General features: G+C 45.0%; 1 protein-coding gene across 1 annotated transcript in view; it reads left to right on the forward strand.

The window, feature by feature from the left end:
• Positions 1 to 26,838, forward strand: part of LOC121550056 (transcriptional activator GLI3) — a 173,733-nt gene that overhangs the window by 86,583 nt on the left and 60,312 nt on the right. The window contains exon 4 of the mRNA XM_041862164.2: positions 16,461 to 16,566. Coding sequence (XP_041718098.2) covers positions 16,461 to 16,566 — 106 coding nt within the window. The remainder of the gene's footprint in view (positions 1 to 16,460; positions 16,567 to 26,838) is intronic.

Genomic DNA, 26,838 nt, shown 5'->3' on the forward strand with positions numbered 1-26,838 from the left:
CATCCCGGAGTCGCCTCTTCACTGTTGACGTTGAGACTGGTGTTTTGCGGGTACTATTTAATGAAGCTGCCAGTTGAGGACCTGTGAGGCATCTGTTTCTCAAACTAGACACTCTAATGTATTTGTCCTCTTGCTCAGTTGTGCACCGGGGCCTCCCACTCCTCTTTCTATTCTGGTTAGAGCCAGTTTGCGCTGTTCTGTGAAGGGAGTAGTACACAGCGTTGTACGAGATCTTCAGTTTCTTGGCAATTTCTTGCATGGAATAGCCTTGATTTCTCAGAACAAGAATAGACTGACGAGTTTCAGAAGAAAGTTATTTGTTTCTGGCCATTTTGAGCCTGTAATCGAACCCACAATTGCTGATGCTCCAGATACTCAACTAGTCAACAGTATGAAAATGTATGCACTCACTAACTGTAAGTCGCTCTGGATAAGAGCGTCTGCTAAATGACTAAAATGTAAATGTAGTCTCAAGAAGGCCAGTTTTATTGCTTCTTGAATCAGCACAACAGTTTTCAGCTGTGCTAACATAATTGCAAAAGGGTTTTCTAATGATCAATTAGCCTTTTAAAATGATAAACTTGGATTAGCAAACACAACGTGCCATTGGAACTGATGGTTGCTGATAATGGGCCTCTGTACGCCTATGTAGATATTCCATTAAAAATCAGCCGTTTCCAGCTACAATAGCCATTTACAACATTAACAATGTCTACACTGTATTTCTGATCAATTTGATGTTTTTTTTTATGGACACAAAAAATAATTTTCTTTCGAAAACAAGGACATTTCTAAGTGACCCCAAACTTTTGAACGGTAGTGTAAATGTAAAATTTACATAACTAATGAGGGAAATAGATAGTAGTAAATAAACAATTTCTGCTAAGTTCCTAGTTTTTTCCTAAACTGTCCCCATAACACATGTGGACATCAACTTGAATGCCCTGGGCCACAGTCATGCTGACCAATGCCTTGTTGAATCCCAACCCTGCTCACTAGCTAGCTTCTCTCTCTCGGTGGGTTAGAATTGAGCTGTGTCCGAGTGCCTCTTTCCCCTGCCGTGCCAGGCCTGTCTATTATTACCCTTACAGCCAGAACAGCTGTATTAGCCTCACAGTCATTGACTCTCACACAGCAGGGTTACTCTTCTACACTCTGTCATGCTGGGTCAGCCCCAATATGACCTGCCGTGGGGCCCAGGGTGGAGCTGCACCGTGGGGATATCGGGGCTATGGGGCAATGGAGGGCCAGTCCAGAGTAGACCTGCATCGTGAGGCTGTGAGAGAATGAGAGGATAGCACACTCTCCCATTGGCTCAGACTCACACCAGCCTAGACAGTTGGGATGTGAGCATTTCCATTCTCTGCAAGTTAATTGACAATAAAATACATCTTATCATATACTGTATAGTACTATATATACACCATGCATTAGACATGCTTAAGATAGATGTTTCTTGGATGGTCAGGCACAACATTTTCCTATTTATTTATTCATTGGAGTTAGACTTAAACATGGGCCTTAAAAACAACATAGATCTGAAAATAGTAATGTCTCGGTCGGACCAATGCAGTGGCTTGCGAAAGTATTCAGCCCCCTTGGCATTTTTCCTATTTTGTTGCCTTACAACCTGGAATTAAAATAGATTTTGAACGTGCATAACTATTCATCCCCTAAAGTCAATACTTTGTAGACCCACCTTTTGCAGCAATTACAGCTGCAAGTATCTTGGGGTATGTCTCTATAAGCTTGGCACATCTAGCCACTAGGATTCTTGCCCATTCTTCAAGGTAAAACTGCTCCAGCTCCTTCAAGTTGGATGGGTTCCGCTGGTGTACAGCAATCTTTAAGTCATACCACAGATTCTGAATTGGATTGAGGTCTGGGCTTTGACTAAGCCATTCCAAGACATTTAAATGTTTCCCCTTAAACCACTCGAGTGTTGCTTTAGCAGTATGCTTAGGGTCATTGTCCTGCTGGAAGGTGAACCTCCATCCAAGTCTCAAATCTCTGGAAGACTGAAACAGGATTCCCTCAAGAATTTCCCTGTATTTAGCACCATCCATCATTCCTTCAATTCTGACCAGTTTCCCAGTACAGTGGGGGGAAAAAAGTATTTAGTCAGCCACCAATTGTGCATGTTCTCCCACTTAAAAAGATGAGAGAGGCCTGTAATTTTCATCATAGGTACACGTCAACTATGACAGACAAATTGAGATTTTTTTTTCCAGAAAATCACATTGTAGGATTTTCAATGAATTTTTTTGCAAATTATGGTGGAAAATAAGTATTTGGTCACCTACAAACAAGCAAGATTTCTGTCTCTCACAGACCTGTAACTTCTTCTTTAAGAGGCTCCTCTGTCCTCCACTCGTTACCTATATTAATGGCACCTGTTTGAACTTGTTATCAGTATAAAAGACACCTGTCCACAACCTCAAACAGTCACACTCCAAACTCCACTATGGCTAAGACCAAAGAGCTGTCAAAGGACACCAGAAACAAAATTGAAGACCTGCACCAGGCTGGGAAGACTGAATCTGCAATAGGTAAGCAGCTTGGTTTGAAGAAATCAACTGTGGGAGCAATTATTAGGAAATGGAAGACATACAAGACCACTGATAATCTCCCTCGATCTGGGGCTCCATACAAGATCTCACCCCGTGGGGTCAAAATGATCACAAGAACGGTGAGCAAAAATCCCAGAACCACATGGGGGGACCTAGTGAATGACCTGCAGAGAGCTTGGACCAAAGTAACAAAGCCTACCATCAGTAACACACTACGCCGCCAGGGACTCAAATCCTGCAGTGCCAGACGTGTCCCCCTGCTTAAGCCAGTACATGTCCAGGCCCGTCTGAAGTTTGCTAGAGTGCATTTGGATGATCCAGAAGAGGATTGGGAGAATGTCATATGGTCAGATGAAACCAAAATAGAACTTTTTGGTAAAAACTCAACTCGTCGTGTTTGGAGGACAAAGAATGCTGAGTTGCATCCAAAGAACACCATACCTACTGTGAAGCATGGGGGTGGAAACATCATGCTTTGGGACTGTTTTTCTGCAAAGGGACCAGGACGACTGATCCGTGTAAAGGAAAGAATGAATGGGGCCATGTATCATGATATTTTGAGTGAAAACCTCCTTCCATCAGCAAGGGCATTGAAGATGAAACGTGGCTGGGTCTTTCAGCATGACAATGATCCCAAACACACCACCCGGGCAACGAAGGAGTGGCTTCATAAGAAGCATTTCAAGGTCCTGGAGTGGCCTAGCCAGTCTCCAGATCTCAACCCCATAGAAAATCTTTGGAGGGAGTTGAAAGTCCGTGTTGCCCAGCGACAGCCCCAAAACATCACTGCTCTAGAGGAGATCTGCATGGAGGAATGGGCCAAAATACCAGCAACAGTGTGTGAAAACCTTGTGAAGACTTACAGAAAACGTTTGACCTGTGTCATTGCCAACAAAGGGTATATAACAAAGTATTGAGAAACTTTTGTTATTGACCAAATACTTATTTTCCACCATAATTTGCAAATAAATTCATTAAAAATCCTACAATGTGATTTTCTGGATTTTTTTCTTCTCATTTTGTCTGCCATAGTTGACGTGTACCTATGATGAAAATTACAGGCCTCTCTCATCTTTTTAAGTGGGAGAACTTGCACAAATGGTGGCTGGCTAAATACTTTTTCCCCCACCGTAGGTAGCTAGCTAGCTAAACAATGAACCATAATCCAAACTCATAACGTTACTACCCTGCATGAACCTGCAGGTAGCGAACCAACCAGGTTCAATGTTAGCTAGCTAATATTAGGCTATAACTAGCAATGCAAATGGCTCTGAGATACGAATAATATTACTACACAGGTCATACACGTAATGTTAGCTAGCGATCCAGCCAGCTAATGTTAGCTAGCTGCTTAACAGTACGCTTTAACTTGAAATGAAAACGACTTTCTGCTAAGGGGACAGGACAACTTCACCGCATCAAAGGGACGATGGACTGGGCCATGTACCGTCAAATCTTGGGTGAGAACCTCCTTCCCTCAGCCAGGACATTGAACATGGGTCGTGGATGGGTATTCCAGCATGACAATGACCCAAAACACACGGCCAAGGCAACAAAGGAGTGGCTCAAGAAGAAGCACATTAAGATCCTGGAGTGGCCTAGCCAGTCTCCAGACCTTAATCCCATAGAAAATATGTGGAGGGAGCTGAAGGTTCGAGTTGCCTTGGGTCAAACGTTTCGGGTAGCCTTCCACAAGCTTCCCACAATAAGTTGGGTGAATTTTGGCCCATTCCTCCTGACAGAGCTGGTGTAACTGAATCAGGTTTGTAGGCCTCCTTGCTCGCACGCGCTTTTTCAGTTCTGCCCACAAATGTTCTATAGGATTGAGGTCAGGGCTTTGTGATGGCCACTCCAATACCTTGACTTTGTTGTCCTTAAGCCATTTTGCCACAACTTTGGAAGTATGCTTGGGGTCATTGTCCATTTGGAAGACCCATTTCCGACCAAGGTTTTAACTTCCTGACTGATGTCTTGAGATGTTGCTTCAAAATATCCACATAATTTTCCTTCCTCATGATGCCATCTATTTTGTGAAGTGCACCAGTCCCCCCTGCAGCAAAGCACCCCCACAGTATGATGCTCCCATCCCCGTGCTTCACGGTTGGGATGGTGTTCTTTGGCTTGCAAGGCCCCCCTTTTTCCTCCAAACAGTAGGAGTAGCAGTGTTTTCTGTGGTAATCCATGTTTCCGTCAGCGCCAAGAAGTCGAGGGACTGGAGGGTAGCATAGGCTGAGATGAACTCTGCCTTGTTGGCCGCAGAACTGCAGTTCCAGAGGCTGCCGGAGACCTGGAACTCCACGTGGGTCGTGCGTGCAGGGACCACCAGGTTAGAGTGGCAGCAGCCACGCGGTGTGAGGCGTTTGTATAGCCTGTGCGGAGAGGAGAGATTAGGGATAGAGAGACACATAGTTGACAGGCTACAGAAAATGACTACAATAATGCAAAGGAGATCGGAATGAAATGAACTAAACATCTGGGAAAGCGAGAGAGCGGGGCCTCCCTCACTTACGTTTCACTGAAACACCCAAATATAACTCTCCCAACTTCCACCTCAGAAACTATAATTGTTGTAAACTACAGCGGTTCAATGTTTTCTAGGAATAGACTAACTTAGTTTATTCAGCTAGCTAACTTGGTACAGTATTCTATACCAGAGGAAGGCCCTAAAAATTGCCAAAGAATCCAGCCCCCCCCTTGTCATAGACTGTTCTCTCTGCTACCGCACGGCAAGCGGTACCGGAGCGCCAAGTCTAGGTCCAAAAGGCTTCTTAACAGCTTCTACCCCCAAGCCATAAGACTTCTGATCAGCTAATCAAATGGCTACCCGGACTATTTGCATTGACCCCCACCTTTTTTTACACTGCTGCTACTCGCTGTTTATTATCTATACATAGTCACTTTACACCTACCTACATGTACATATTACCTTGACTAACCTGTACCCCCGCACATTGACCCGGTGCCGGTACCCCCTGTATATAGCCTCGTTATTGTTATTTTATTGTTGCTGTTTTATTTTTGACTTGTTTATTTTGTAAATATTTTTCTTAACTGTTATTTTTCTTAAAACTGCATTGTTGGTTAAGGGCTTGTAAGTAAGCATTTAACGGTAAGGTCTACCTACACCTGTTGTATTCGGCACATGTGACGAATAAAATGTGATTTGATTTTGGTTTGATTTGAGAGAGTGGAGACTGGAGAGTTTTAGTGTGGTGTTCTTGCCGCTAAATCGCTGTGTAAATCTCTACCCAGCTGGGAAAGGGGGAGCAGGAGGATTGGGAAGAAGACGGGGGAGGAGGAAGAGGAGGGCCAACCGATGCACAGCGCTTTGTTCCGCTCCCCAGCTTAGGCAATCCGGAGGAATTCACCAAATGCAGCAGATAGATTGGCGCTCCGCAGAGGCCCCCACGAAATAACCTTCACTTCTTCTCTGATGCTCTGTACTGGGATGGATGGAGGGAGGAGGGAGGGAAGGAGAGAGGGAGGGTGGGTGGGTATGTCAGGAAAGCTGGTTTAAGGGTACAATTCAGGGATAGTGGTGTGTGCGTGCATAGCTCCACTCTGAGACAAGACGAGGGCCCTAGCTGGGTACGCAATTTGTTAAGATTGACTCCGCTGGGTAAATGTCTTGCAGATGCGGGACTTCCATTGAGCTGTTTGGGGTGGGGTAAGAGGGGTACGGAAGGGGAAATAAGGGAGGGTAAGTTACTTTGACCAAACATATTTGTCTGCCTAATCTCAACCCTGAACTCTAGAGTATGTGGCCTTATTGGTTTAAACGGTCAGCAATGCCTAGGCACAGACCAAAAGACCTTGCGTAGAGTGACTTCTGCGGTGTAGATTAGAACCTTCTGTACTTCCCAGAGAGAGAGAGAGAGAGAGAGAGAGAGAGAGAGAGAGAGAGAGAGAGAGAGAGAGAGAGAGAGAGAGAGAGAGAGAGAGAGAGAGAGAGAGAGAGAGAGAGAGAGAGAGAGAGAGAGAGAGAGAGAGAGAGAGAGAGAGAGAGAGAGAGAGAGAGAGAGAGAGAGAGAGAGAGAGAGAACTGTATTGATTTACTGGTAAAGGACTGGTAAAGGAGAAAGTGCGATCTGCCAATGTTTCTCTCGATGATGAATGGCAGAGAGAATTTAGACACTCTTCTTTTATTTAACCTCTACCCTCTCTTCTCTCTCACAGTTAGTCTTTGCTGAGTAAAGGATCTGTTTTCTCCTCAGTCACACACACACACACACACTAGATGTTTTCCTGGGTCTAGGCCACTCACACCTCGTACATTACTACAGAGAGCCTCAGTACAGCTGGAGGATTAGGCTAATTTATTCAGCGGTAATTAGCCTATTAGACGTACAACAATCTGGGACCGTAATTAAGCAAACCGCTCCAAAAGTTAACAGCAACTCCCACTGAGCTTAGCTAAACAGTCCCGGAATGTGATATTTACATGTTCAGCTTGAGGTCTCAGTGTGAGCAAACACAAGCAAGCAACCAGAGCAGGGGTGTGAGGGATTGAACCACCAAAATAACCTCCAACATCACACACTCTCATGGGGTTCCTTTCATGTGAACAGTTGTAGCCAAACACAGACACAGGTGATTTGTGCTCATGCGGAGGTGTTTGTGGTGGACAGGTCACTCAGTTTGTGGAGTAGATAGACAAGATTGTGGGGATTGCAGGGGGGTTTTGTTAGGTCTTGTTTAGCGGTACATACACACACGTGTGCGTGCATGCACACGCTCACTCTTTCACGCACATATGCTGCTACTCACAGTAATTTACACATGCACGCACACACCTCCCCCCAGACACACTCAACGAGCATCTCTCACACACTCAACGAAGCTAGCGCTCCTCTACTCGCTCTTCAGCCATCGTCTGGCTATGGGCAGCGGTGCAGGCGAGCGTGCCTGAGCGCTGAGATCATGAGTGAGGAGAGAAGTCGCGTAATGAAACTTGGCAGTCCTGCAGGCCCAGCACCGCCATCATATGTTCCACATTACCCATTCACAAACCTCTGGAGCAGAGCAGGCCCCGGCAACAGCCCTTTTCTCACTCCGCTTTAGTCGGTTATGACAATCTGTCAGTGCGTCTTTGTGCTATTGCACCAGAACATCGAGGAGCAGAGGAGAAGCTCAGTGGGTTCTGGATGACTGTTCTTCCTCAGTGTCAGGCTGCAGATGACACAGCGGATGTGTTCCAAATGGCACTCTATTCCCTATTTAGTGCACTGCTCAGAAGTAGTGCACTATACATAATAGGGCACCTTTTGGGGGGCACCATTTGGGACGAAGACAGTGCCAGAGGAGAGTCAGGGAGCACTCAGTACGGGACAGGAGGAATCTCAGTTATGACAAGTCATCAACTCATCTGATTAGGTAACAGAGATATTGTTTATGTCAAATTACGGTTCAGATTCGATTAGAGTATGGTTGACTATTCAGATTATTTTCAAATGCGGCAACACACAAACTATGGACATATTACACTTTGTTGTAGACCTTACATTTCTCACATAACGGAAGAAAATGATCTAATAAGAACCCACTAGAATGATATGCTTCAGGCTTAATTCTCCCCCCCACCCCCCTCCTTAAAATCCTTTAAGTGTCCAATAAAATAAAAAGTAATTATCATCCTTTTCATAATGAAGGGGAAGCAGCAGGCTTTTGGTGCTCAGTAACGGTGTGTTTTGTGTTGAATTACAACTAATGAGTCTGGTCAAAGTGGCCCACTAATTGCCCTTTTGTAATCATGTCTTAATGAGTTCCGTCTCTAAAAATATGAAACGAAAAATGTATACCGCTCTTATGCAAAGTTATGCAGGGTCATTAAAATATTTCAAAAATAATTTGTAACTTATTTGGTACTGGATAGTGATGAATTGTTAATGAGTTCCTGTTTTGGAAATGTTCTCAAATTGACACAAGTTGCCTGACTGTGCCCCATTATTCCTGAGGGTTTTGGTCTGTTGGTACAGTACAGTATGGATACGTCCCAAATGCCACCCTATTCCCACTGAGTGTACAAAACATGCTCTTTCCATGACAGACTGATCCAGGTGAATCCAGGTGAAAGCTATGATCCCTTATTGATGTCACCTGTTAAATCCACTTCAATCAGTGTAGATGAAGGGGAGGAGACAGGTTAAAGAAAGATCTTTAAGCCTTGAGACAATTGAGACATGGATTGTGTATGTGAGCCATTCAGAGGGTGAATGGGCAAGACAAAATATTGAAGTGCCTTTGAACGGGGTATGGTAGTAGGTGCCAGGCGCACCGGTTTGAGTGTGTCAAGAACTGCAACGCTGCTGGGTTTTTCACGCACAACAGTTTCCTGTGTGTATCAAGAATGGTCCACACCCCAAAGGACATCCAGCCAACTTGACACAACTGTGGGAATCATTGGAGTCAACATGGGCCAGCATCCCTGTGGAACGCTTTCGACACCTTGTAAAGTCCATGCCCCAATGAATTGAGGCTGTTCTGAGGGCAAAAGGGGGTTCAACTCAATATTTGGAAGGTGTTCCTAATGTTTTGTACATGTGCGTTACTTTTGACCAGAACTCTATGGAATGCTAGTCCATACATAGTGGTGTTGTGGCAGCAGCGGTGGTGGACGTTAAAAGCTGTGACACGCACATTAACTCTATATAACCTCCAGCTGTGTCTGTTTTCTAAAGAGGCCCCGGAATACATGCAGGGGCAATTTACTCCCAGTCAACCAAGTAGTCCCCACAGGAGACAGTGGAGATGGAGCACTCTCTCTCTTTTTCTCTCCCTCGTCGTCTCCCTCTCTCTCTCTTCACCACACTCTCTCTCTCTCTCCCCCACACTCTCTCTCTCTCTCTCTCTCTCTCTCTCTCTTTCCCTTGTTCTCTGAACTGTATACATTCCCTCAAGTGGCGCACAGGGCTGTTTGCCTTCGTAATGGAGGTAGTGTGGCAGAGCCTATTTAGATAGGTGGTAGAGCCTATTTAGATAGGGGCCCTGCTAAAGTAAACTTCAGACAGGGATTCAAATAAACCAGCTCCCTTAACTCAGACTGCTACAGGCTGAGGCGAGGGAGGAGTGTTGGCTGAGGCCAGCAGGGAGGGAAGGAGGATAGGAGACTGATAGAGGAAAGAAGGAAGAAGGAGGGGGAAGGCATAGGGGTGTGTTGAGTGAGCAGCTCCAGAGGGATAAACAGAGGGGGGATCTGGGTAGTCCAGAGTGGAGAGGCGGGTGTGGTAAAGGAGGTGGAGGAGGCTGGGGAGGAGGAGAAGTAGTAGCATTCAGACTGGAGGGGGAGAGGTTCTACAATTTGAAATCTCTATAGTCCCTCCATAGACCTCTGCCCTGCCTCACGGGTTGAAGTTTCAGCCCAGGGTTTTACATGAGTAGTCAAGGACACGGCTTAGAGACCCTAGCAAACCAATACTGCTCTTAGTGCATTGGAGCCAATAACTTTAAGACTGTGTTAGATAAACATAACTGATAGCAGATTCCAGATTCCTCCTCTCCTTCAGAGAAGACCTGGAAATAGAGAAGGAGAGCTCGGCCAACCATGATTCATCAGAAGGAAGCGATCAAAGACAGATACTCAGAGGTCAAATACAGTGCCAGAAGGCTGCTGCGGTAGGCATTTAGCACGTCTCTTTGCTGTCCTATATTTCCTACAAAAACAAGTTCAGTTCAAATACAAGTTCACATTTGTGTAAGACAATGGAAAGGAATGTAATAGTACAGATTTGTTCCACAGTGTCACGCCCTGGCTCGGGGGACTCTTAAATGTTGAGCCAGGGTGTGGAGTTTGTTAAATTTTCTATGTTTTCGTTCTAGATCGTTTAGATCTATGTTGGCCAGGGTGGTTCCCAATCAGAGGCAGCTGTAGCTCGTTGTCTCTGATTGGGGACCATACTTAGGTAGCCTGTTTTCACTCGTTTATTGTGGGATCTTGTTCCTGTCACGATCGTCGGAGGAAGTGGACCAATGCGCAGCGTGATAAGTGAACATACTTTATTTTTGAATGATCACACGAAACAAAACAACAAACGATACGAAACGTGAAGTCCTTGGTTACAATACACTAACCAAACACGGAACAAGATCCCACAACACACTGTGGAAAACAGGCTGCCTAAGTATGGTTCCCAATCAGAGACAACAAGCAACAGCTGATACACGTTGCCTCTGATTGAGAACCACACCGGCCAACATAGAAACAAATGAACTAGATAATAACCCTAGCACACAAAACACATAGAAACAACACACCCTGGCTCAACATAACAGAGTCCCAGAGCCAGGGCGTGACAGTACCCCCCCCCCAAAGGCGCGGACTGCGACCGCGCCAAACATAAACCGAACAGGGGAGGGCCGGGTGGGCATTCCTCCCCGGAGGCGGTTCCGGCTCCGGGCTTGATCCCCACCCTCCAACAAACCCCCCAAAGCGCCCCTGGTCCGGTCTGGCCCTGCTGGCCGGAGCTGGACTGAACACTGGTGGAGCGGATTGCTCTAGCTCCGGAGTGGAGCAGCTGACCGGTGCCGGACCAGGCACCGGTGGAACAGGCACGGGCTGTGCCGGACTGACGACTCGCACCACAGGCTTGGTGCGGGGAGCAGGGACGGGCCGGACCGGGCTGACGACGCGCACCATTGGCTTGGTGCGGGGAGCAGGGGACGGGCGAACCGGGCTGACGAAGTGCACCACTGGTTTGGTTCGGGGAGCAGGAACAGGCCGGACCGGGCTGACGACGCGCACCATTGGCTTGGTGCGGGGAGCAGGGACGGGCCGAACCGGGCTGACGAAGCGCACCACTGGCTTGGTGCGGGGAGCAGGGACGGGCCGAACCGGGCTGACGAAGCACACCACTGGTTTGGTGCGGGGAGCAGGGACAGGCCGAACCGGGCTGACGAAGCGCACCACTGGCTTGGTGCGGGGAGCAGGAACGGGCCGGACCGGGCTGACGACGCGCACCATTGGCTTGGTGCGGGGAGCAGGAACAGGCCGGACCGGGCTGACGACGCGCACCATTGGCTTGGTGCAGGGGAGCAGGGGACGGGCGAACCGGGCTGACGGGGCGCACCACTGGCTTGGTGCGGGGAGCAGGGACGGGCCGACCGGGCTGACGAAGCGCACCACTGGTTTGGTGCGAGGGGCAGGAACAGGCCGGACCGGGCTGACGAAGCGCACCACTGGTTTGGTGCGAGGGGCAGGAACAGGCCGGACCGGGCTGGCGACGCGCACCACAGGCTTGGTGCGAGGGGCAGGAACATGCCGGACCGGGCTGGCGACGCGCACCACAGGCTCGGTGCGAGGGACAGGAACAAGCCGGACCGTACTGGGGACACACACCACTGGCCCTACGCGGGAATCAGGAACGGGCCGGAACGGACTGGCAACACACCCCAGTACCTCTTGCCGTGCCTCTACATCCTCCTTCCCCCTGGTGACCAGTGACTCCCGTAACCTGGTGGCCTCCTGCTGCCCCGTCGTCCACGGCGTGAGCCCCCCCCTAAAAAAATTCTGGCCGTCTCTCCTCCCCGTGGGCCAGGCCTCCATGGCTCTCGCCAGACTCTTGCTCCTCTGCTCCCAAGTCCAGCCTCTCTCCTCCTCCCGCGGCTTGACCCAGTCGAGGTTGATGTTCGTTAGAATCCTCTCTGGCGTTGGCTCCTGGACACGCTGCTTGGTCCAGTTAAGGTGGGATCTTCTGTCACGATCGTCATACACAGAGGACCAAGGCGCAGCGTGGAATGCGAACATACTTTTAATTTGAATGATCACACGAACAAAACAACAAACGATACGAAACGTGAAGTCCCTGGTCACAATACAAACCATACGGAACAAGATCCCACAACACACTGTGGAAAACAGGCTGCCTAAGTATGGTTCCCAATCAGAGACAACAAGCAACAGCTGATACACGTTGCCTCTGATTGAGAACCACACCGGCCAACATAGAAACAAATGAACTAGATAATAACCCTAGCACACAAAACACATAGAAACAACACACCCTGGCTCAACATAACAGAGTCCCAGAGCCAGGGCGTGACAGTTCCGTTAAGGTTTGTGTTATTAACCTAGGACTTCACGTATCGTTTGTTTATTGTTTTGTTTCGTGTGCAGTACGGTTAATAAAATGTACGCTTATCACGCTGCGCCTTGGTCCGAGTCTTCATGTAACGATCGTGACACACAGTACGTTTTTGAGCCTCATGATCAAAGTATCATTTTCCATGTTAAGGCCATGATTTGCACTGTATACTCTATTTTGATTAAACAATTCATGCCATTATTTAGAAAAGCTTACACAACTGGTATGCAATTATAGAAAACATTCACCAGGGTGCATCTGATTTTATCCATCTGCTTACATGATGTGTGATACAACACATCACCTTTCCCTTTTAAGACCTGCAAGAGCTTCAGTTCCCCTAAACAAGGCTTGTCTGTGTTGTGTCCTGTTGGTGGAGCTTGGGTAGGGGAGGTAGTGATCAGCCAACCTGTTAATAATGAGTGTTGAGGTAGTGTTTGTTGAGGTAGTGTTTGTTGAGGTAGTGAGTGTTGAGGTAGTGAGTGATGAGGTAGTTGAAGTAGTGAGTGTTGAGGTACTGAGGGTTGAGCTAGTAAGTGATGAGGTAGTTGAAGTAGTGGGTGTTGAGGTAGTGAGTGTTGAGGTAGTGAGTGTGTTGAGCTAGTAAGTGATGAGGTAGTTGAAGTAGTGGGTATTGAGGTAGTGAGTGTTAAGGTAGTGAGTGTTGAGCTAGTAAGTGATGAGGTAGTGTTTGTTGAGGTAGTGATTGTTGAGGTAGTGTTTGTAGAGGTAGTGAGTGTTGAGGTAGTGTTTGTTGAGGTAGTGAGTGTTGAGGTAGTGTTTGTTGAGGTAGTGATTGTTGAGGTAGTGTTTGTTGAGGTAGTGTTTGTTGAGGTAGTGTTTGTTGAGGTAGTGAGTGTTGAGGTAGTGAGTGATGAGGTAGTTGAAGTAGTGAGTGTTGAGCTAGTAAGTGATGAGGTAGTTGAAGTAGTGGGTGTTGAGGTAGTGAGTGTTGAGGTAGTGAGTGTTGAGCTAGTAAGTAATGAGGTAGTTGAAATAGTGGGTGTTGAGGTAGTGAGTGTTGAGGTAGTGAGTGTTGAGCTAGTAAGTGATGAGGTAGTTGAAGTAGTGGGTGTTGAGGTAGTGAGTGTTGAGGTAGTGAGTGTTGAGCTAGTAAGTGATGAGGTAGTTGAAGTAGTGGGTGTTGAGGTAGTGAGTGTTGAGGTAGTAAGTGTTGAGGTAGTGAGTGTTGAGCTAGTAAGTAATGAGGTAGTTGAAGTAGTGAGTGTTGAGGTAGTGAGTGTTGAGGTAGTGAGTGTTGAGCTAGTAAGTGATGAGGTAGTTGAAGTAGTGGGTGTTGAGGTAGTGAGTGTTGAGGTAGTGAGTGTTGAGGTAGTGAGTGTTGAGCTAGTAAGTGATGAGGTAGTTGAGGTAGTGAGTGTTGAGGTAGTGAGTGTTGAGCTAGTAAGTGATGAGGTAGTTGAAGTAGTGGGTGTTGAGGTAGTGAGTGTTGAGGTAGTGAGTGTTGAGGTAGTGAGTGTTGAGGTAGTGAGTGTTGAGGTAGTAAGTGATGAGGTAGTTGAAGTAGTGGGTGTTGAGGTAGAGAGTGTTGAGCTAGTAAGTGATGAGGTAGTTGAAGTAGTGGGTGTTGAGGTAGTGAGTGTTGAGCTAGTAAGTGATGAGGTAGTTGAAGTAGTGGGTGTTGAGGTAGTGAGTGTTGAGTTAGTAAGTGATGAGGTAGTTGAAGTAGTGGGTGTTGAGGTAGAGCAGCAGGCCTGACTGAGCCAAGGGGGATAAACCTTTCGGTTTTGCTGCTCAGCCAGGGGGAGTGGTGCCCTATGTTTGGCATTGACCAGGGGGCACAACTAGATCCAGCTGTTGGGCACCACTCCCCCTGGCTGCCTGGTAGACTGCCCATCCCACTGCTGGTACACGGGCGCCAGATGTTTACACGCTAAAAACATTTACATTACATTTATATTTTAGTCATTTAGCAGACGCCCTTATCCAGAGCGACTTACAGTTAGAACACTTCCTATCATGAAGCGTCCTCCCCCCCCTCCCTGTTTGACTGTGTTCTGCCAGTTCAGGCGCATGCTCACAGATAGAGACTTGCTGTCTACAGGTCTGCAGACAGGCTTTTTTAATGTGATGTGACTCAACTTTGTGAATGTGTGTATGTGTGTTTTAACCCCTTCCATTTTCACAAGGGTTTGGGTTCAAGTAGCCCCTCGGCTAGTGTGGGCAAGATGCACTAACATAGACATATCTCATGCTTGAACTTGTCCTACAATGGATATATGAAGTATTCAAAACCCAGCATTCCAGCACTTGCTCGAAGGATTGTATACCATAGGGTAGAGGGTGTAGTTGTGAGGATACTTGAACTTGTGTAGTTGTATGTTTCCAGCCCTGGTGACAATTCAGCAGCTTCTCTCTCAGGGAGCTGATATTATGCAAATGTTTTAATGTTTTATCTGGGGAATTAGACACTTGTCTCTGACAGTTGTGACGAGTCATTTCGCTGCCTGAAACGACTTCCAAACGCATCCTCCATTTTTCTCCCTATTCCCTCTGTTTCAATGGCTGTTCCCTAGTGTTAGCCTTTGTGTAAAAAGTGTATTTATGCCTGATGAGCCTTACAGCAAGAAAAACAGCAATTTTTCTCACTCCTCTTGCAGTTAGTTTGTGTCTCGGTTTATTTTGAGCTGTTTTAAGTGCATTTCTTAGTGAACATTCCAAGGCAGTGAGGCTTTTTAGTTCAGTTATTTTTAATGAGGTCTCCTTTGGCCAGGGCCTCCTGAAAGATGGCCATCAACCACTGCTTTTCATTACTCTGTTCTAAGACTGGCTGAAGAGGAACATTACTTAGGAATGCCCTCAAAAACACATTGAGTCAATACATGCAACCATGATTCAATGGCATGTAAAGAGATATGTGCTTTGTGACAACTTCTGGTGTAAAATACATTTTGTTGGCTTTAAGGCTGACTGTCTGTAGCAGTGTCATCTCTAACATTTTTCTCTCAATTCATTTTCAATTTCAATTTAAGGGCTTTATTGGCATGGGAAACATATGTTAACATTGTCAAAGCAAGTGAAGTAGATAATAAACAAAAGTTTAATATACAATAAATATTAACAGTAAACATTACACTCAGAAGTTCCAAAAGAATAAAGACATTTCAAATGTCATATTATGTCTATATACAGTGTTGTGACAAAGTGCAAATAGTTAAAGTACAAATGGGAAAATAAATAAACATAAATATGGGTTGTATTTACAATGGTGTTTGTTCTTCACTGGTTGCCCTTTTCTTGTGGCAACAGGTTACAAATATTGCTGCTGTGATGGCAGACTGTGGTTTTTCACCCAGTAGATAAGGGAGTTTTATCAAAATTGGGTTTGTTTTCAAATTCTTTGTGGATCTCTGTAATCTGAGGGAAATCTGTGTCTCTAATATGGTCATACATTTGGCAGGAGGTTAGGAAGTGCAGCTCAGTTTCCACCTCATTTTGTGGGCAGTGTGCACATAGCCTGTCTTCTCTTGAGAGCCAGGTCTGCCTACGGCGGCCTTTCTCAATAGCAAGGCTATGCTCACTGAGTCTGTACATAGTCAAAGCTTTCCTTAAGTTTGGGTCAGTCACAGTGGTCAGGTATTCTGCCACTGTGTACTCTCTGTTTAGAGCCAAATAGCATTCTAGTTTACTCTGTTTTTTTGTTAATTCTTTCCAATGTGTCAAGTAATTCTCTTTTTGTTTTCTCATGATTTGGTTGGGTCTAATTGTGCTCTCTCTCTCTCTCTCTCTCTCTCTCTCTCTCTCTCTCTCTCTCTCTCTCTCTCTCCTCTCTTTCCTCCTTCTCCCCATACAGCCCCGCCACAGTTCTTCCCTGCCTTCCATCCACCGGTGCCCATCGACGACAGACATGCCCAGGGACGCTACATCTACGAGCCGTCCCCTGTTCCCCCGCTACACGTGTGAGTGTCACAGACTGTACACACACACACACACACACACACACACACACACACACACAACCCCCCCCTTCCCCGTCCCCACACACATACACTTCTTCTTTACATAAAATAATGCAAAGGAATTTGTAAAATTCTACCAGTCAGGCCTAATGAGAAGTGATTTGGATATCAGTATCATATCATTGGTATCCGCAAGAACCCCCAGTAGTGTTATTGGCAGTATGAATAAGGTGCTCCTGTTTCCAACACCCCGGGGGTGTTGCATCCTCCTCCGAGGTGCTCTGTGTTCCCCTGCTCTCCAGATCAAAGGCCACGGCCCTGTCTGGGAGTAACATGATCCATATGTCAGAGACACGCAAATGAACACGTGTCATAATCATGGAAACGAGAGCCTCAGAGCGTGTGATTCTCATAAGCACATGATCAAGTCTTGTCAAGACAAGACGATGCAACCCCCAACCTGACATACCTTCACTGACACACACATCTTAACTGACAGACGCACTGTACCATGTATGCACCCCCCACACACACACACACACACAAAACACAGACACATTAGTTTCCCTCTCATTCTAACTCTTTAACTCTCTCCCTTCTTCTTTCTCTCTCTTTCAATCCTCCGCTTTCTCTCTCTGTTCTGCCTGAACAGTGAGTACTAGTAGTGGATGCTCTGTTGCCCTTGCAGCACTACTTTCTAACCCAGAGACAGGAAGGAAGCGATCAGTGCGCGACTGGGACGAATTGGATGGGGCAGCTACTTGGGCCACATTATGTTTGATATTCTTCTTCATTATAAACTCCCCCCATATCTCTCCCTTGCTGATGTGCCACTAATGCATGTTTTATGTCTCCCCCCCACCCCCACCCTCACACTCCCAACCCCCCAAGTCTCAGAGGAGAGAGGGAGAGGTGAGGAAATAAAAAAGGGTTAGTGATTGATGCCCCGTGTCAACGCAAACAAAATGGCAAATATAATTGAGCATTTAGCTTCTGCAGAGAACATGCGCCGTCAATACGGCTCAAACAAACAGCCGTGTTTGTTATCAGCCAGAGGCGCTTTGGAGAGATCTGGAGCACAGGTTAGGTGGAAGGGGGAGACATGGAACCCACTGAATTCAATTAAGGGGGAAGAGAAGTTGCGCAGCGCAGAAGGAACGTGTTCAGTCACTCGATCTCTGTCCGGATAGGAGTTATCTGGCTGGCGCGCTTCATTTGCTCAACCTGTCAGTGGAGGCATGGTCGTGAGTCGTGGCGACCGGTGCTGTACTTAGGGGCTGTTTATCCACTTATATTGCTGCTTAATATGACACGCCGCGCTGAAAGGCCCCATTTTTCATTATTACAAGGCAGTTTAGTGGATGATCTTATTCAAATTGACTTGGGTACTAGTACACACATTATCGAGTTACACGTGTTTCTTTCAGATCCAAACCTATAACCCCTCTGCTTTCAAAATCATTACTTTTGCTGCTTTTTAGAGTAGGAAATAGTGTTACATTCTGTTACTGAAGTTATGTTTAGGGTCTGTACAGTCCAATCGACAGATTGCAGAGTTATGTAGGCTACTGTAGTCCCTTGGTTCAGATTTGGACTGTAACATAAACTCAGTATTGCTTTGGAACAATACATCTGGCAATTTGGTCTCATTGCACAGTGTTTCGGAATTCCATACGAAGGAGCATTTTGATCCAGTCACCCCCAAAAATGCCATCAGTGGCCCTGTACACAGAGAGAACATGCATGGCCCTGCAGGAAACAGTGGGACTGGTGGGGTTCAGACAGAAATATAGAATTGTTTTAAGACAAGCTCTCCTTAGTGAGCAGAATTAATCGTTATTAGCCCTCTTAAAGATATGGCTAAGTACACAGAAGAGTATTATTGGCATTACTTCCCCATGCAGAGTTTTCATTACAGCGGGTAATTACAGTGGGTCTGGCCCTGCGGCGGTACAATCAATCCAGCCTCGTAATGCTAGCTGCCACGCTAACGCTAACATCGCTAATGCTAGGACTGTGTCCGGTAGAAAAACACGCAGCTGCCGCCTAATTTTCTCATGATACATTCTGCCGTCCAACCGACATCACAAATGAACAGAATCCTGTCCTATTATTGTGACAGGGTTAATTGAAACATGTTTATTTATGTCCCGGCGCCGCAGACGAGGGAGGAAGGATGGAGCATTTGCGAAGGCCCTACGCTAAAGGCACCCGGTGATATGAGACCGACGGAATTAAATTAAAAGCCCATAAAATGAAATATGCTCTGTATTAGCTGCTTGACACTTAATTTGCCTTCAAATGAGCGGAAATCACAAATTAACTGTCCTTAGTTTTTTCCCCGCTTTCGCTCTTGCTCTCTCTCTCTCTCTCTCTCTCTCTCTCTCTCTCTCTCTCTCTCTCTCTCTCTCTCTTTCACTCTCCTGCTGCACGCCACCCCTATTAGGCAGGGGAGAGCGCAATTACAGGCAGGAGCTAGGATAATCGTTTAGTTTATGAATTCTTGCGTGGGAAGGCACCTGTGTGCCATTCAATATTAAAGATAGGATCAGGGGTGTGGGTGCATTGATGATGTACTGTTCAAGAAAGTGAACCACATAATAGAGGATTGTAGTCCTACACGTAAAAAATGGGAAACTGTGGAGTCTTTTATCAATGCCCTCAGCATATAGAGCTCTGACCAACCACTTCTTAATGACTATAGAATAGGACCTCAGTGTAGCTGATCTAGAATCAGCAGGCCGCTCCCCCACTACCTTAGTGTCTGACCAAGAAACAGCTGACCTCCACCCCTCTTCCTCCTCTAGAGAGGATGCTTCCTCACTCCCTGCTTAAATAAACATGGACCAGTGAAGAGTAGACTCTCCATGGAAGCTCTCATCCTCACCGTCGCTCTTATTGTGTTGGCCCAGCTTCATCGGAAACTGGGGTGCTTTGTGGGGGATGCTGGGGCCTTTTATAGGGGGCATTATTGGCCCAACCGAGGACCATCGCCGAAACAAAAGGCCCTCTCTTGTGGCGCAGTGCCTGGTCTCGGTCACCCGGAGACGGGCCGGGAACAAACAGAGTCAATTATCTGCTTGGGAGTTTACTCAGGAGTTAGAGGCCCTTGTGCTTGAATGTGGCCACGAAAACAGCAAGACGCTCTTAGGGGACAAGGAATTGACTCGCAACTGTTCGCGTAGCCACGGCCGTTGCAATACAGGCATTTGCTTAAGAATCAGCTCGCATGATCTACTCCTGAGTACACAATGGAATGTTTAAACGTAGGTACTGCATCTACACAGATTCGTATGCACTCAGATAACGTGTGTCATTTGTCATGTTAGCGTTAGTTCTGCCACTTGTTTGTAAAATCTCCGGAGGATTCTCTATGACATTGTTTGTGTCACAGTAATGATGTCAGAAAGTCACAATATAAAGATGATAATGGAAAACCTTTTGGGAAAGGGAAAACATACTGATTTGGCACAATATTCTGTGTAAGTGGTGAATATACACGTGGACCTTGTATTCTGACTCTGGAAGGGGGTGGAGGTGTGTGTGTGTGTGTGTGTGTGCCTGTAACGGTATGCTGCGTCGTGTCTGTGGGGTTATTGCATTCAGAAGTGTGTTTGTACAGCTGTGGTCTCCAAACGGTATTCTGTGAGGCTACCAGGGGAAAATCGGCAGGTCCCATTCATTTTAGTACAACATCAGCACTCTGTAGTCGGCTGCAGTGAAACCATAGTTAACTACCCAAAAAAGGGTGTAATTGATTTTCATGCAATTATGAGAAAGATCATTCCATCTTAGTAACAACATTCTGAAACCTTGTTGAACATATGAAATGTAATGATAAAACGGCACACAAATTCGGAACTCCAACCATCGGACCATGAGCTGTCTTTTCCCCATTATCTATCAAATGTTACATTAATTGTAATTTTTCCACCTCCATACCTGCATTTTTGTGCTCTCCCTCTCGCTCTCTCTCGCTCTGTCCTTTGCTTTTGGCTGAGAGTAGTGTGTTCTTAGGTGTACGCCATTTTGTTTGGTTATTTACATAAACTGTTGTCAGAAAGCCCAATGTGGACATTGAGGATTGGCGCGCTGCTTACCATAAAGACCACAGTCTTATCTCCACACCTCCCTCCAGATTTCTCATCTACTCCAGATGGTGAGACGCCGGGCATTGCACACACACACACACACACACACACACACACACACACACACACACACACACACACACACACACACACACACACACACACACACACACACACACGCATGCACACACACACACACACTTTCTAACGGCTTTTATAAAAGCTAGAGGAAAATACTGTAAATGTATGGAGACATGTTTAGGCTTTCCTTTTCATGTGATGAGGGTTTTATTTATTTTGGGCTGATGTTTCACCCTTTCTTACTGTATGTGAAGCAGTTTTATCATTTTGTATTCATTCATTCAACGTTTGCAAACATTAGCAGTTTTCATTTTCTGTTTTAAATACATTTCTGATTTGTAAATCTCATAGATTTACTGAGTATACTTTTATTAATGTGTTCATAAATCTCTGTAAACCATTTGTAAATCCCCTATAAATGAACCTGTTTAGTATAAGCCTATATTTATTCCTTTTCAATAAATACATAATATTTATTAAACCTAGATAAAATGTAATAAATATAAAGTGGGACTATAAATTCTATTAGCTTCCAATGATCATTTCCTTATCGTCTCTAGATGATCTCTACGTGGCTTCTGTCAGTAGAGGAGAGAAAGCCACTTCTCATCTCCCTCCCTTTTTTCCCCTCATCTCCCCGTTCCCTGCGAATTCATAGGTCACCCTCCTGGTGGAGTCACCAGGTTCCCCCCATCCTCTCCTCCTCCTCCCTTCTTTTTTAATACTTTCTCTGTGGCGTCAGGCTGTAGTCGTTGGACAGGCGGTCACGCGGTAACTGGCTTCATGATTAATGTTGTTTATTCTTGACAGAAGGCCCCTTTATTTATCTGCGTTGCCGTTCACCGATACCATCAGTCACCTGAATGAAAAAATATTCAGTCATACCAATTTTGCAGTATAATTGAGTAAAGTCACTTCCTTTTCATTTTTCCCCCTCCTCTCACTTTACTCTCCCTCCCTCTTCTCTCCTCTCGCACTCTATCTGGCAGTCTTATCATGGCCACAGTAATTTTCGCACTGCGTTAGTTGAAATGGAGTGGCTGGCTTTAGCCGTATTTGACATAAAGCCCCTTCAATTTTCACTGGAGAAAAAAAAGGGAAGAAAAAGAAAGTTGCGTGTCACTCTGTGAAATGGGCGGGAGAGGCGGGGGGAAGTATCTCTCCCTCTCTCTTTTTTTTCTCAAGCAATTTCAGGATTTTGAGAGAAAATTAGATAAATGCCTATAAGCAGAAATGTGGGCAAATTGTTGTAATACACCAGTTTTGAAAACCTAAATGGATGGTGTCCTCTTTTTTTCCCAGTGACTGTGCAATGAAGCGTGATATTTTGAAGCCACCTGTGCATTTTGTGGTTGATGGATACTGCAGGTTTAGAAAAAAGTAAGTATTTGGCAGATTAGACATGTGACAAGCCCTGCTCTGGTTTACGTTTGAGTCACTACCCAAGGAAACCTGTTTAGACATGTTGCTCAATTCTACTTAAGAGCTGCTGTTACTACCATATAAATACATTTGAGTGATTGTATTTCTATGGTTACTACACATACACTGTTGTGGACAATTCTGCATTCGTTTTTTTTAGGGCATATGGAATACATATTTGTATTTCTGCTGCTTATTACATGTATGGTGCTGCTGATATCAGAAATTGTATTTAAGAATCAAGGGTATTTATAATGGGTATGTATTCATACTAAACTCACAGCTACATAACCACTTTAATTGTAATAGTGGGTTGTACTGTGTACTACATTCTTGTTTATTTTATATCATATATGTTTGTTTCAACCCAACTCAACAGCTATTGAAATGCCCCTTTCATTCATTTGTAAATATACCAAAATAATTGAGATGTGGCACTGGCGATTAAAATTTGTATTGAGTAATAACAATATGAGTAAAATGAATAACCCAGTCAGTCGTTTCTCCGTACATTTCCATTGATCTTTGTAGGTTTAATTCATTTAAGACTATACAGCAAATTATTTATTTGACTACAATAATAATATCTATCTATCTACTAGTGGCCTTTTGATTTTCCACATGTAACACATTAGTACACTTGATTTTCTGTACAGAAATCTATTGCCCTCCTGTTTATATTTGAGATCTCAATTTGTAGCTTGCCCATGTTGCACAATGGAAGAGAGAGTCTGGAGGAGAGGAGATAACAGACAGGTGCTAACAGCTAGCCGTGTGTGTCAGTCAGCCTGTCAGTGTGTGTACGTGTGCGTGTGTGTGTATGCGCGTGCGTGCGCGCCTGTGTGTGTGTGTGTGTGTGTGTTCAATCTGCCTAAGGTTAACAAAGTGTTTGTGCTCAACTGTCAATTCCATAATAGGAAGATTCGACAGCCATGTCATTACATCACTCGCCATTTCAAATATTAAGTAGGGTTTGTTGAGTAATGCTTTTCATATTTAGATTTTTCTTCCAAATAAAGATTCAGAAAATAAAATGAAGATACAATTGTAACTGTATAACCTAAGTGTATGAACAGTTTATATGCTATAAAATAAATAAATGTCAACGATGAAAGTGATTAATTATTGTGATTTCAATTGACATTTAAAATACTCCTATGTATTTTATACAACTGCTCTAAACCTTTTACAGGCCCTCTGTTAGTTAAAACAACATTTTAAATTGCATTTACCAACATTATTGACATTACAAATGTTGGCTAATTGACTTTAATTTTAAATATTGATTATGGTAATTGTGCTGATAAGGAAACCTCAGTATATCCCAGAATTCCAGGGCCCGTATTCATTAAACCTCTCAGAGTAGGTGTGCTGATCTAGGATCAGTTCTGTCTTTGAGATCATAATGAATGTGGTTATATGGACAGGGAGGACCTGATCCTAAACTGCACTTCTACTTTGAGACGCTTTATGAATACATTCCCAGAGGCCTGTCTGTTGACTGAGGGGGGTACTGGGCTTGTGGGAGGAGCCAGCTGTCACATCAGTGCCTTCTCTTAATAGGCTTTGTAAAGGCCCCTCCTACCTTTCTACTGGCCTGGAGGTGCAGAAGGAGGGCACATGTGTGTGTGTGTGTATGTGTTTGTTTGTTTCATCTTAGAGTATTATTTTCATTAAAATAAATATATATACTAACATGCATTTGTAAAAAGAAAACTGGAAAATAAATATTGCTACACAGAGTTCTACATTTGAGAAAACACAACAAATATAATGATCATGTCTGTTGGCATACTAACCTACTATTACTTAATAATAGTTGTTAGAATAAAGGGCCAATCTGGGATTCTAATAAAAATATATGGCTATAGTACCATATTTAATTAATTTAAAAGCAAAAAAATGTTTTACCTATTGCCCATTTAAAGTCAGACAAAAGAATGTGATTGAAGAGACAGTACAGTATGTAGTCAGTGTTGGGACTCAGACCCTTGCTTTGTGGAGGCAGGCAGAACCGGCGGGCCGTCAGAAGAAAGTGAGGAAATTTGGACTTTCCATTATTCCGGCTTGGGCTCGGGGCCCTCGGAATTCACTCTGGGGGCCAGTTACAGCAAGTAACGAGATCTAGGAAACAGGGTCGTAAATTCTGCTTTTCACCAGAAAGCATTTATTTTCCCCTCCTCTGTCCACTCCATCTCTCCCCTCGTCAAGCGTCAAGTAAATGGGGGGAAACATGAATGTAACAATGTATAATATTACCACATGTTGCCGATTTAAAAAAAACAACATTTGTTTAATGTTTGTTAAACCGTTCTGAAGGCCATTGACAGCTTTATCGGTGAAGGAAATGAGTTCATTACCTCCTCTCCTCCGCTGACTCTACCTCTCCTTCTCTCCTTTTCACTCCTCTTTGTTTTCTCAGTCTCTCTTATGAGCTATCGTGACATTTTGTCATTTTTCTTCTTCCTTCACTAAGGATATTAATCACGCTCACATACGGCTACTCTATTCTTTCTGCGCCGTGTTATCTCTTATCCAATCAAATCTGGAGGCCATTATTCATGTGTGAGAAGAATGTTTTCATCTCTCACACTGTCGTTTGGATCTTAACTGTTTGGAATGAGCAACAGAAAGAGCCCATCGCTGCTGTCTTCGTCTCCCATGATAACTCACTCTCTCAGAGAGGGGTCAGCGTGTGAAGTATCTCTCTGCACGCATCATCCAGCGGGAGAGCACAAATATGCACAGTCATGCACACAGCTGCGGGGTGTCGGAACTGTTAAAAGGAATGCAACTAGCATTTGGTGCTGCTCTGTCTGTGTGTCTTTGTCAGTAGGTTGCCTTTTGTGTGTCCAAAAGAGATCACTTTTTAATAAATGAGAGATGAAAGTTGAATTAAATTGGACTGGAAGACTGGAGAATTCAGATAAACTTGGATATACATTGAGTATACAAAACATTAAGAACACCTGCTCTTTCCATGACATAGACTGACCAGGTAAATCCAGGTGAAAGCTATGATCCCTTATTGATGTCACAGAGTAGATGAAGGGGAGGAGAGAGGTTAAAGGATGATTTTTAAGCCTTGAGACAATTGAGACATGGATTGTGTATGTGTGCCATTCAGAGGGTGAATGGGCAAGACAAAATATTTAAGTGCCTTTGAACTCACCAAACTACTCTGAAGACAATATATCATGTATAGAGAACCTTTTGGTGTTTGTGATGTGCTATACAGTGAGGGAAAAAAGTATTTGATCCCCTGCTGATTTTGTGCGTTTGCCCACTGACAAAGACATGATCAGTCTATAATTTTAATGGTAGGTTTATTTGAACAGTGAGAGACAGAATAACAAAAAAAAAATCCAATGTCAAAAATGTAATAAATTGATTTGCATTTTAATGAGGGAAATAAGTATTTGACCCCTCTGCAAAACATGACTTAGTACTTGGTGGCAAAACCCTTGTTGGCAATCACAGAGGTCAGACGTTTCTTGTAGTTGGCCACCAGGTTTGCACACATCTCAGGAGGGATTTTGTCCCACTCCTCTTTGCAGATCTTCTCCAAGTCATTAAGGTTTTGAGGCTGACGTTTGGCAACTCAAACCTTCAGCTCCCTCCACAGATGTTCTATGGGATTAAGGTCTGGAGACTGGCTAGGCCACTCCAGGACCTTAATGTGCTTCTTCTTGAGCCACTTCTTTGTTGCCTTGGCCGTGTGTTTTGGGTCATTGTCATGCTGGAATACCCATCCACAACCCATTTTCAATGCCCTGGCTGAGGGAAGGAGGTTCTCACCCAAGATTTGACGGTACATGGCCCCGTCCATCGTCCCTTTGATGCGGTGAAGTTGTCCTGTCCCCTTAGTAGAAAAACACCCCCAAAGCATAATGTTTCCACCTCCATGTTTGACGGTGGGGATGGGGTTCTTGGGGTCATAGGCAGCATTCCTCCTCCTCCAAACATGGCGAGTTGAGTTGATGCCAAAGAGCTCCATTTTGGTCTCATCAACACTTTCACCCAGTTCTCCTCTGAATCATTCAGATGTTCATTGGCAAACTTCAGACGGGCCTGTATATGTGCTTTCTTGAGCAGGGGGACCTTGCCGGCACTGCAGGATTTCAGTCCTTCACGGCATAGTGTGTTACCAATTGTTTTCTTGGTGACTATGGCCCCAGCTGCCTTGAGATCATTGACAAGATCCTCCCGTGTAGTTCTGCGCTGATTCCTCACTGTTCTCATGATCATTGCAACTCCACGAGGTGAGATATTGCATGGAGCCCCAGGCCGAGGGAGATTGACAGTTCTTTTGTGTTTCTTTCATTTGCGAATAATCTCACCAACTGTTGTCACCTTCTCACCAAGCTGCTTGGCGATGGTCTTGTAGCCCATTCCAGCCTTGTGTAGGTCTACAATCTTGTCCCTGACATCCTTGGAGAGCTCTTTGGTCTTGGCCATGGTGGAGAGTTTGGAATCTGATTGATTGATTGCTTCTGTGGACAGGTGTCTTTTATACAGGTAACGAGCTGAGATTAGGAGCACTCCCTTTAAGAGTGTGCTCCTAATCTCAGCTCGTTACCTGTATAAAAGACACCTGGGAGCCAGAAATCTTTCTGATTGAGAGGGGGTCAAATACTTATTTCCCTCATTAAAATGCAAATCATTTCTAACATTTTTG

Source organism: Coregonus clupeaformis, chromosome 34, assembly GCF_020615455.1.
Source record: "Coregonus clupeaformis isolate EN_2021a chromosome 34, ASM2061545v1, whole genome shotgun sequence".
NCBI classification, from domain to species: domain Eukaryota; kingdom Metazoa; phylum Chordata; class Actinopteri; order Salmoniformes; family Salmonidae; genus Coregonus; species Coregonus clupeaformis.